General features: G+C 40.3%; 1 protein-coding gene across 10 annotated transcripts in view; it reads left to right on the top strand.

Annotated features, from left to right (window-relative positions):
• SEL1L2 (SEL1L2 adaptor subunit of SYVN1 ubiquitin ligase) overlaps positions 1 to 12,689 on the top strand; it is a 159,449-nt gene that overhangs the window by 76,079 nt on the left and 70,681 nt on the right. For 9 of the 10 annotated variants that reach the window (XM_073878412.1, XM_073878411.1, XM_073878406.1 and 6 more), the window contains exon 5: positions 6,603 to 6,765. The exons of the other annotated variant lie outside the window; for it this stretch is intronic. In XM_073878412.1, the coding sequence (XP_073734513.1) occupies positions 6,603 to 6,765 (163 nt within the window). The remainder of the gene's footprint in view (positions 1 to 6,602; positions 6,766 to 12,689) is intronic. 10 annotated transcript variants of the gene reach the window in all.

The raw sequence follows: 12,689 nt of genomic DNA, 5'->3' as shown, positions 1-12,689 counted from the left end.
CACATTAGGGAAGTTCTCTGCTATTATTTGCTCCAATATACCTTCTGCCCCTCTCTCTCTTTCTTCTTCTTCTGGGATCCCAATTATTCTAATGTTGTTTCGTCTTATCGAATCACTTATCTCTCGAATTCTGCCCTCGTGATCCTGTAGTTGTTTCTCCCTCTTTTTCTCAGCCTCTTTGCTTTCCATCATTTGGTCTTCTATATCACTGATTCTCTCTTCTGCCTCATTTATCCTAGCAGTTAGTGCCCCCATTTTTGATTGCACCTCATCAATAGCCTTTTTGATTTCGAGTTGGTTAGATTTTAGTTCTTTTATTTCTCCAGAAAGGGTTTCTGTAATAACTTCCACGCTTTTTTCAAACCCAGCTAGTATCTTTAAAGTCATGATTCTGAACTCTAGGTCTGACATCGTACTAATGTCTGTATTGAGTAGGTCCCTGGCTGATGGTACTACCTCTTGTTCTTTTTGCTGAGGTGATTTTTTTCGTCTTGTCATTTTGTCCAGAGGAGAATAGATGAATGAGAGAACAAAATGCTAACAGGTTTACAACGTCCCCAACAAATATACTGTATACAAATCAGAAAAGACCTGAAACCAGGGGAAAAGAAAGGGAAAGAAAGAAAAAAGAAAGAGAAAAAAATAAAGAAAGAAAAAAATAAAAACAAAAACAGAACAATACAAAAAAAGCAGAATGTGATCAAATATGATCAGGCTAGTGCATAGATCAGTGCCACACACTAGATTTTGGGCGTATTTTGGTCTGTTAGAGAAAAGTGCCTCCTAAAATTTTAAAGGAAGAAAGACATATATGTACAAAATAAGGGTTGATACAATGAAGGGATAGAAGATGACTGTAAAGATGAAAATTATAACAGATTTTATAAAAGGACTTGATAAGATAAGAAGTTGTTTGAAAAAAGAAAGAAGATTTAAAAAAAAAAAGATAAAAGGGAGAGAATGTGATCAGGCAGGAGACTAGAACAGAACCATACACTAGTGATTTAGGGTATATTTTTATCTGTTAGAAGAAACTGTATCTCAAAATTTTAAAGAGAGAACAACTTATATATATATGCCAAAAATAAGGGTAACTACTATGAATGGATAAAATATGACTCTAAAAATGAAAAATAAAAAATGTTTTTTGTTTTTTTTTTTTAAAAAGAGATTGATAAGATGTTGGTTGAAAAAGGGAAAAAGAAAAAGAAAAAAAAACAGTTAACAAAAATTAACTTTGATGAACTAATGAATCATGGTAAAAAAAAGCCATGAATTCTATGTGCAGTATTCCCCTAGCGCTGGAGTTCTCCCGTTCTCCTTGATCGGTAAACTTGGTCTTGGCTTGCTGGCTGTTCGTGCTGATCTTCTGGGGGAGGGGCCTGTTGCTGTGGTTTCCAAATGTCTTTGCCGGAGGCTGAATTGCCCCGCCCTTGTCGGTCCGGGCTAAGCAAGCTGCTCGGGTTTGATCTCAGGAGCTTTTGTTCCCTGCAAGCTCTCCGTACAGCCTTGGAGGACCAGGGCAAAAATGGTGGCCTCCCAATATCCACCCGGAGGAGCTGAGAACTCGGGGCCCTGCTCCTCAGTGCACCCCCAGAGAAAAGCAGTCACTCCCGTGTCCCCGGTCTCCGGCCGCACTCCGTGCTCACCTGGCCTGTGACCGAGCGTTTGTATCTCTGGCACCCAACCCCGTGTGGAGTCTCCAAACCCAGCAGATCCCTGCGGTGCGTTCCCGCGCTGCTCCTCCCCGGGAAGGAAGGGGAGGCTCCCCGGATCTGCCGCCTGTGGGGTCCCTGCTGCAGGAGCAGTGGCCCGACTGGGCCGCAGATCACAGTTTATGGCAACCCCGAGCTGAGAGCCCGCGCCTCAGCTCCGTCTCTGCAGCCGGCTTCCCTGCTCCGATACCTGGGAGCTCTGGCGCACTCAGGCTCCCCCGGTCTTTCTGTGACCCCGAGGGTCCTGAGACCACACTGTCCCGCGAGGGTTCCAGCCCCGCTTAGCCACTGGAGCGACGTCCCTCCGCGGAGCCGACTTCTAAAAGTTCCGATTTTGTGCTCCGCGGCTCTATCACTTGCCAGAAGCGGCCAGCGGAGGCTCCTCCCCCGCCGTCTATCCTCCCGGAATATCGCCTCGGATTCACTTCTCCGCACGTCCTACCTTCTAGTAAGTGGTCGCTTCTCTGTTCAGAGAGTTGTTGCTACTCTCCTCTTTGATCTCCTGTTGAGTTCGTAGGTGTTCAGAATGGTTGGATCCCTATTCAGCTGAATTCCTGAGACCAGACGAAATCTAGGTCTCCTACTCCTCCGCCATCTTGCTCCGCCCCCGTGATTCCATCTTATCCCCAGAACAGCCTTATGAATTAAGAAGAGCTTCATTTCCCCCCTTTAAACAGTTGGGAACAGAGATTCAAGGATGTTAAAGTGAGGTGATCACAAATACACAGCTGGGAAGTAACCAAGCTGTGGCCACATGGTCTCACTCCATGTTCATCATTTCTCTTTTCACTTGTCTACTTTGTCTAAAGGGGAGGCAGAAATATCTTGTCCCCCAGTAGAGGGACACAACATGAGGTCACCCCTCAAGTCTCCATTAAAACCTCATTGAGGTCAAATCCTAATCATTGGCTGTGTTATCTCTGGGCAAGTTACTTAACCTGCTTGCGTTCTGCATAGTACAGTTAGGCTCTTAGAACAATGCCCAATGCGGGCGCCTGGGTGGCTCAGTTGGTTAAGCAACTGCCTTCGGTTCAGGTCATGATCCTGGAGTCCTGGGATCGAGTCCCACATCAGGCTCCCTGCTCAGTGGGGAGTCTGCTTCTCCCTCTGACCCTCTTCCCTCTCATACTCTCTATCTCTCATTCTCTCTCTCTCAAATAAATAAATCAAATCTTTTTTAAAAAAAAAAAAAAACAATGCCCAACGCATAGTAAGCAGAAGATAAGCATTTGTTACCTTTATCTCTAGTCCTCTAAATGGTAAGCAGAAGGTATGGGAGAGAAGAAAACAAGTGTGTCTTAAAGCAATAATAAAAAGAACAGTCTCTGGACCTCCAACAAGGAGACATCTTTTGTTTGCACACAGATTAGGCATAGCAACTCTGGGGGAAGCATCCCAGTGCTGTGGTAACCATTCCTAGACAGGGCAGCAGCAGAGTCCCTGAATTCTTTCTTAAAGCTCAAAGCTTCCCAGAAGAGCATACAAGTGTAGAGAATAAAGGGGCATTCAACTCTGAAGAACTTCCATTTATTAAGCTCCTTCTTCGTGCTACTTATTTTTCTGGGCATTTTTGTGTGGAATAGCATTCATTGCTCACAATGGATATTGTGACTCATAAATTGTTATCCCCAAATTACAGAGGAGGAAATGGAAGTTGAAAAATATTCTATAAGTCTTCCAAAGTGACAAGAAGAAGGAAGTAAAGTAGTCGGTCATCTCTCTAGGGGAAGTTAAATTAGAAGCTCCTTATAAGAGCAGAGGAAACCATCCCTTGCAAAACCTGGGTCTCATGCTGAGCATCTCTGGGGGCTGTCATGATGCGGATGGGGTTAAATCAGACCCCCAAAATATAATCCAGCCTGATAGGGAAGTCTGCTCACTCAGAAGCTCACTGAGTACATGAGTAAGAATAGAGAAATCTCAACCCAGCCCAGCTAGATAAAAGAACAATGGAATTCTGTAAAGGGGCTGGTCCCTGAGGTTTCAGATTAGCTCTGTCAATAGCAGGTGAACACAAAATGAGGGGCTCACTGGGTATGCCCTGTTAAATTCAAGGAAACCCTAGATTCAGTCCGATGGGACAAAATCACTCTTGGAAGCTCCCAAGTAACTATCCTCTTAACCTGGATGGGTACTTTCCTCTTTGGCTTAAAGCATGGGGAGAAAACCCAGCCCTGAAAGCAGATTACCCAGCAGTGAAGGTGGCTTCATGACACCTAGGTGTCATTCAATCTCAGGCTATTCTTGCCCAGCCTGTCCTTGCCCAAGAGTGCCAGAAAAGCAGCTTTTTTTTTTAAGATTTTATTTTTAAGTAATCTCTACACCCAACATGGGGCTTGAACTCACAACCCCAAGATCAAGAGTCACATGCTCCACCAACTGAGTCAGCCAAGTGCCCCAAAAGCAGCTTATTTTTGCAGCAGCATAGGTACATGAGAGGATGCATAAAGCTGAGTCCCCTGACCCTTCTGAGTTAATAGAGGACTGAAACCAAATCTGCTCATAACAAGAGATTTCAGGAATTTGTGGGAAAGCTGAATGAAATTCCTCCAAATATCAGGATGGTCTGCTCTTCTCTTAAGTCAGTTACATCCAGGTCTAGCCATCTCAAAGATTTTGGACAGGCGAAAGAAAAATGAACAGCCTACTGACCACAGAGGAATCATTTCTCTCCCATTCATTCCTCAATCCTCTGTCCTCCTTGCTCCACCACTTCTGGTACAAAACAGAGGCTGCTAGTCCTTTTGGCTCATCCACATCGACATCTTGACCCAATTCATTCATTCATCCATCCGTTTATTCATTCACTCATTCAGCTATAAATTGTTTAACAAATCAGTGCTGTTAGAAGTACAGATGTTAAGCAAGTATGTGTCAGGGAGACACAGACTTGTCTACAGGAGTCAAGCCTCAGAGACAACCAGGGTTAGCTGTCATTAAGAATTACTCCCCATCAGCAAAGAAGATTTGGAGATAAGCTGCTGCCCTACACCAAGTTTCTGATGAATCCTAGAGATGCCAATATTCTCCTCCTTCCCCAGCACCTACCTTAGCATCCAGTACAAGGTTCTTTAGAAGTTATCCAGATATCTAACTGAACTTTCTTTTGGGGAACTGCTAATGTTGCCCAGTTTCTCCTACTTTTTCCCTCTTGGGGATTATAACCCAGATCTCAATCCTACCTAATTTACCAACAGCTTTCTTCAGCCCTGGGTCCTGCTTCTAGTATTCTTTATATCACCTCGGACTTTCTTGACAGGGGACCGAGGTATCCACCCCTCCCTCAGAATTAAAAACACCTAGACAGATTGGTTTTGTGAGCTTTTGTTGCCCCCAGGGATCAGTGAATGGATATACTGCTGGCTCCTGCAGCCCATCTCGAATTTCTCTGCCCTGGTCCATGTGGGTGCCCTTCTAATCCCAGCAGGCTATGTGGTTGCAGCAGCAAACCATGTGGCAGAATGACTTCAGGGAGTCTGTGTCCCGTTGTCAAGCCTCTCTGAGTGCCAGACTTTTGCATTCATTGACCTTTAGACCTTCTGTCTCATTTGCCTTCTGGTCCCTAGAATATTAGCTTGCTTGCTTGACCACCTGTCTTCTATTGTCCCGCTGGAGTCTACTCCCGGTGTTGCCATCCAGGACCCTAAAGCCTACGTGGTAACACTCAATCCGAGCCCATTCTATTCTGCTCCATCCACCAAGAGCAAATTATTTTAGCATCAGCATAGATAGGTGGTACATAAAGCTGAGTCTCCTGATCCTTCTGAGTAGCAATGGTAGATTTGTGTATTTGTTCCTGTATTTGAGTCAAGGTTACCAGTAGAGGTTAATGCTTTCTGTTCTTACCACTACCAAAAAGGAAGTTATAAAAGTAAAAATAAATCCCAAAAGTACTCTCTGTCTGACACAGGTTTTGACCTTGCAAGACTCTCCATCACTACTTGTTATACAGATCAGGTCCAGGTGATTTCTGAGCGGGATTCAGAAGATGCAATGTAAGGCAATCCTATAGCATCTATATTTATAATCACCAAATTTTCACACCATTTACCCACTAATTACAGGAGAACAATTACCATGCTATAAAACTTTAGAATTTATGCAGTAGTCCTAATAATAATAATAATAATAATAGCTAAATTTATTGAGTGCTTGCTATGTACCAGGTACTATGCCAAGCCCTTCACATGGATTATCTCACTGAATCTTCCCAGCAACCCTATGAAGTAAGTGCTATTGTTATCCCCACTCCATAGATGAAAGAGGCACAAAGAAGTTAAATAACTTGCCTGAAGCTCTCAAACTAGTAAGTGGTGGAGCCAGATTTTGAACCAGGCAGTCAAGACTTTAGAGCCCTAATAACCATTGGGTTTTATTTGGTTATTGGTTTTCGACACAGTCTGACTTTGCATGCTGAGGAATATGTTCTGTTTTAGACAATTATTTCAGAATACAAAGGGACTGTTGTTTTCATGATAGTAGCTTTCTAGATGTGACATTCCAGTTTTGATTATTTTTGATTATATTGTTATATATTTCAGAGTTCATTTTGTAAAACAAATCATATAATGTGGGTGACCATGGGAGAGTTCACTATTTTAGGACAAGTGACTCAATTTTTCACTTGGTGAATAAGCTTGAAGCATGATGTATCCTATATATTTCTCCTTTTCAGCAGCTTCACTATTTGTTAGATATATCTTAAATTATAATCTTAGATAATGTAGGGCTGAAAAACACCCTACTGATCTATAGATGTGATGGACTTCAGCTAAACTGTCATTAGTAGCAATGACAACTTTGTCCTACTTGTTAGAGAGAAGTAGTGTGAAGGAGGGAGCAGAAAAACATTTTTGATAAACCTCTACCTTCATATTTTTGAAACAGAGCCTACGTGTTCTTTGCCAAAGCAGCTGACATGGGAAACTTGAAAGCTATGGAGAAAATGGCTGATGCTTTGCTATTTGGAAATTTTGGCATGCAAAACATAACAGCAGCTATCCAATTATATGAGTCCCTGGCTAAAGAAGGATCATATAAAGCCCAAAATGTGAGTTTTGAAAGAAAAGTAAGCCTTACTAAAATAACTATAGATAAATAACATGTGAAAGGAGTTTAGCGATGGTATTCCCATGTGAACCCAGACCTAGGGAAGTTACAGTAACACTCTGAAATAGTGGTGTGAGGGAGGGGACACAAAGCAAGAGCATTGGGCAAATTCTTCAAGTTATATGGGTGACTATCAAGAATGGAACAGAACTGCTCTCTAATTCAGCTTCCCATCTTATGTCCATGGGTGTGTTTAGAAATAATTTAAGAACTCTGAACCCCTAAAATAATTAAATTTTACTTAAGTATATTCACCTATACAAAAAACAAAACACAGAAGTAAGTCTATGACCTTGTATAATGTTTGCCTCGTTTTTACATTTCAAACATTTTATAAACTAAATATATTTCCTTTTCTATTTTACTAAATGCATTTCATTTTATTCCAAGAATAACATAAGCATTTCATAGAAAATCTGGAAAACAGAAAAATGAATAGATAAATAAATAAAGCCCTTCACAAGCCAACCATTCTGACTCAACTATTGTTAGGACTGCTTTATATTTTTGCTTAGCTTCTTCCTCATGCATCTCTCTTTTTACATCATCCTAATCACAATGCAAGTGCATATATCATTTGTTTCTGGCTACTTTCACTTAATGCTATAGCAAAAGCATGTTTTCATGTTGTTAGTCTTTTTAATAAAAACATTTATTTCTGATTACAAAAGAACTTCATGCTCATTACAAAATAAATGTCTGAGAATTCAGAAAGTATGACGAAGAAAGTAAAAGTTGTCTGAAACCTCTCCTCCCAGAGATCATTTTTGGTATCTCTGGCAGGAAAGTGTAGAAGCTAGACTTTGGAGTCAGAAAGACTTAAGTTCAAATCCATTCTGCCACTTGCTTGCTGGATACCTCCTTAACAAAATCCTATCCCCTTCCATATGAGAATCCTTTGGTACACTCTCTAGTTCTGTTTGCCTTATAATCTATTAGGAGTAAAACGTTAAGTGTGTTTCTAGGTAGCATTGCTTATGATTGAAATGACTCGTGATTGAAAACTTCCTTCACATTGGAGCAAACTGTAATGAACAGAATACCTGATGGTTGTAGTGATTCTTATGAGAACCCTGAACACTATACATGTGGAACCGTTACTTGGGGGATTGGGGCTCCTGCACCCACCTAGTGTGGATCTCACCTCCTTGAGGCATCATCTGAGGGACCAAAGACAAGAGCCACTGGAGGACTGTATGAACTGCACAAGAACTGCAGGAAGAACTCACACAGAAGGAAGACCTAACCCTGCCCTGGGAAACTGTAGTTCCTGTGCTGTATCCACCTGAATAGACTGATGGCACCTGGAGCCTAGGGAGCCTTGTGAGTCTCTGTTTACTTAGTTAAAACAGAAGCTGGCCCAGAGGACCTCTGATGGGTGGGACAACCTCTCTAATTTTCATCTGTAGGGTTAGGTTTTATCATATATAAAGCACTGGATACTGTGTCCATCTGGTTCACAGTTGTATCTAATATTTAGCACAGTGCCTGGGACAAGAAATATACACTGAATGCTGAATCAGTTAATGATGAATGATTAAATGGAATTATTGTGGGGATTAAAATAACATATAAAGGCACTTAATTCCATGCCTGGAACTTTGTAGTCATTCATTATAAAGAAAGGATATAAATATTATTATTCTAGATTTTTTCCCATAACTATGTAAAATTTTTTTACAAAAATAAGATCATACCTTAATTGCTATTTCCTAATCTCTTTACTCAATAATATATCACAGACATTTGCCATATAAATATGTACAGATCAACATCACCATTTTATTTTATTTTTTTAAGATTTACTTATTTATTATTTGAGAGAGGAGGGGAGGGGCAGCGAGGGAGGGAGAAGGAAAGAATCTCAATGGACTCCCCACCAAGCAGGAGCCCGATGCAGGGGTTGATCTCATGACCCTGAGTTCGTGACCTGAGCCAAAATCAAGAGTCAGATGCTCAACTGACTGAGCCACACAAGCACACATCAATATCACCATCTTAAATATCTGTATAATTTTAATTAAGTTGTTGAATACTATTTTTACCCCAGGGAATTTTTTCAATTAAATACAAAATATTATATTTACAAAGGAGTAAAACAGATTTATAAATGTTATATAATATATGAGAATTTTAAACCTTCATTGTCCAAATACAGAGTTCCAAAACAGACTAAATATTACCATCATATCCAGCACTATAAATGATATCTCCAAATTCCTTTCCAAACTAGTGAACATATACTTTATTTTTTAGTGGGAGTATTAATTAGTTAATTAAGTAAACAGTTGTTTTGTTGACACGATGTGCCACACATAATCTGAGCTGATGGGTAGAAAAAGATTAATAGGTCATAGTCCTTATGGGTCAGTCTGAAACATAAACACATAATTGTGGCACAATTTAGGTAGACTACAGTAATAAATTGTGTTAGGCACAGAAAAGAGTCTAACTGGTTCTGCCTGGAGCAGGTGAGGAAGGCTTCTGGGAAAAAGTGACATTTGTACCTAGTCTAGGATATTGGATACAGGCAACATAAAGGATTTATTTGTCTGTATTTAAATAAAGTATTTGATACAAGGTCAAAACACTACTCCCAGAAAAGAAATTCCAAATTAACATAAATGGTACATAAAACACATGGATTTCAGGGCCTAAGTCAGAGTATCACTCCCCATACTTGGATTAATGTGGTTCCATGGCATGGCCACAGACTGCCCTCTAATCCCAGTTAATTGACCATCAAATGCTTGTCATTGATTTTAAGGAGAAACAGGTAGGAGAAGGTAACTGGCTGAGTGCTAATCCAGTGCCAGGAAGAACAACTCTAAATGCATGACCACTGGCCATGTATTACCACAGCCATCTTTGCAGAAACAAGCAAGTATTGTTGGGACAGTGTTCTCGAAAATGTACAATTACAGACTTTAGGGTAGCATGTCATGGTAGCAGACAGGGGTTCTATAATCAGAAAGCTGGACAGTATGTGAATCCAGATTCTACAACTTAATGAGCTTCCGATCTTCTTCATTCTTTCACTGTCACTTCTCTAAACCTGAGGTTTCCCAAACCTGCAAAGGGAACTGATGATAAGGTCACACTACTTTATAAGGTTGCTGCAAGAACTGAATAATATCTGCACAATCCCTTAGAGATATTAAAGAACATCAGTGAATAATGTTGTGTAACGATTTTAGTCCTAATGGCTTTGTCTTTGGAGTCAGTCAGTCCTGACTTTACATCTCAGCTTCACCACTGGTTCTCGTGGCCTGCCCTATCTGAGTCTCAATTTCCTCATTGTAAAATGGGGATATCTGTCTGATATATGTGTGTGTTTGGTCTTAGGAGGATAAGAAGATAGAATATGAGTGAGGACAAACTTATCACCTGGAAGGCTGACAGTGACCTGATATGCAAAATTCAACCACACTGTTATTGAAATGCTACAATACTAGGTGGCAAAAGTCTCTGTCCCAAGCACTTCCTATGCTGTCCCTGACATCCTGGATACTCTTATTCCCTATTCAGACTCCTCCTCTCCTCCTGACCTCCCCATGATCTAGTGACCAAAGTGTTAATCTGAATGAGCAGGGAGCCTACATGACCCTGGTCTGGTACTACAGCTGGATTGCTGGATTATATTCTGAAATTTTGCTGTCACCCCTGTTATCCCTATAGAAAAGTCTGTTTCCAGTAGCAAGTCTGCTTATAGTTGATTTGTCTCCTTGTACAAGAACAACTAGTCAAAGAGATTCTATGCTACAAACAATGCTTAGTTCAATGACTGTGACTAGGATGGCCACATGCCGTATTGATCACAGCTCTCTAACAGAGAACTAATAGGCTAACAGGCTGGGTGACCATCTTTCTTCTCAGGCTGTTTGTGCCACCCTGTTACAGGAATCCTGCCTGCACTCTTAAGAAATACTGCTCAGAATTGTTAAGGACAGCTCCATTGTGGCTAAAGAAGCCGGAAATGTATACTAAGAATGGCAATGAAAAAGAATGAGAGGGATAAAGATAGAAAGAGAATGAAGAGAATGAAGACACCTATTTCTGGGGGAAAAAGGAAGAACAGAAATACTGAAATGTAATAAATGGAGAGCCTGGAGTGCCAGAAGTCTAGTAAGGATCTGAGTTAACAAAGAAAAATGAAAAAGAGATGAACCCATATTATAAAGTGGCTTTGAGGGGTCAGGGGGAAATACAATTTCAGGCCATGTATAAAGGGCAGCTGGATAGAGGGAAAGAGGCATAATTATTTCTTTCATGTACCTTGAATGGTTCATCCCACAAAATTCCAAATCAAAGGAATTCTGATAAGGGCAACAAAAGCATTTAAGGTTATGAACAGAGTCCATTGTGTTGATTTTCAAAGAAACTATACCTTCCAGGGCACCTGGGTGGCTGAGTCAGTTAAGCGTGTGCCTTCAGCTCAGGTCATGATCCTGGGGTCTGGGGATGAGCCCTGTGTCGGGCTCCATGCTGAGTGGGGAGCCTGCATCTCCCTCTCCCCCTGCTTGTGCTCTCTCACTCACTCTCTCTCTCTCATAAATAAATAAATTATTTAAAAAAAAAACCTTAATTTTATCGCGATAATCTCTAAGTGGTGGTATTATTTGTAACTATATCCTTTTTAAAAATACTTCACTGGGTTTTTATCTCTAAATTTTCTATTCATGGGTATGTTTTACTTTGATATCAGAAAAATCATTTAACTCAGACACATGTGCTTCCTTATTATACAGTTCAAAAAGTTTCCTGTGAATTATAAGAAAACCCATTCTATTATGTAAAAATGACTTTAATTGATATGTTAAGGAGGATATGAGTGACTGCATGTTTTTCCATGCTTAGTAATTCTAGAATAATTCTATCTCAATGGCAAAGATTACTCATATTTTTCGTGTATTTTAGGTGTGAATTTTAGAGGTGTTTTGTAGAGGGACTGTAGTTATTAGCATTAAAAAATCATGTTTAGTATCAACCTAATAATCACTTTGATAATTTTAGGATTACCTGTGTAGAGCATTTCATCTTGATGTTAATGCTATTTTTGTATTAAGGGGACAGATAGGATCTGAGTTGTTCATTAAGGTTGATTCATACTTTTGTTTGGTATGCAATTTGAGCTATAAGTAATGATCTCAGATGCTTTCAAGCCTTGTGCAGTAATTAAAGGAAAAATGCTTAATCTTTTCTTTTAACAATAATTTCCTATGTAGAAAGTAAAAGGAATATTTAACTTTTAAATTGTTATTATGGAACCTGAGTAATTTGCTTTGAAATACAAAAAACATCCTCTAAGCTAAAATCTTTCCGTTCAAATCCCAGCTATTATAACAGTTTCTTACAACCACAGCACAATTGTTGAGTTCAGAATCAAGTCTTATAAACAGATCTAATTTGCAGAGCTTGACCTTTAAAAACCACTCAAAGTGTCACTGAATCATCAATATCACACAGCTTCTCTTTTGACTTAAGTATTTTTTTTTCTGGATTAATCTTGAATCATTCTATAATCCATCTCATTTCATCTAGCTGTTTCTCCGAAGAAAGATCAAATGCCTAAAACTGCTTACTGTAAAGTTGTTAGGTGACAATGTGCAAGTGTAAAGGAATAGGACAACACTGACTATAATCAGCATATTCACTACATGAAAGCTCATAATGTCTTTTGTCTTCTTTAGTGCTGGAAGGAAGGAAGGAAGGAAGGAAGAAGGAAGGAAGGAAGGAAGAAGGAAGGAAGGAAGAAGGAAGGAAGGAAGGAAGGAGGAAGGAAGGAAGAAGGAAGGAAGGAAGGAAGGAGGGAGGAAGGAAGGAAGGAGGGAGGAAGGAAGGAAGGAGGGAGGAAGGAAGGAAGGA

Source organism: Callorhinus ursinus, unplaced genomic scaffold (assembly GCF_003265705.2).
Source record: "Callorhinus ursinus isolate GAN/ISIS: 27379988/994484 unplaced genomic scaffold, GSC_fseal_2.0 scaffold29, whole genome shotgun sequence".
NCBI lineage: Eukaryota > Metazoa > Chordata > Mammalia > Carnivora > Otariidae > Callorhinus > Callorhinus ursinus.
Note: the sequence above shows the minus strand (reverse complement) of the source record. Positions and strands in the feature narration are given on the sequence as shown.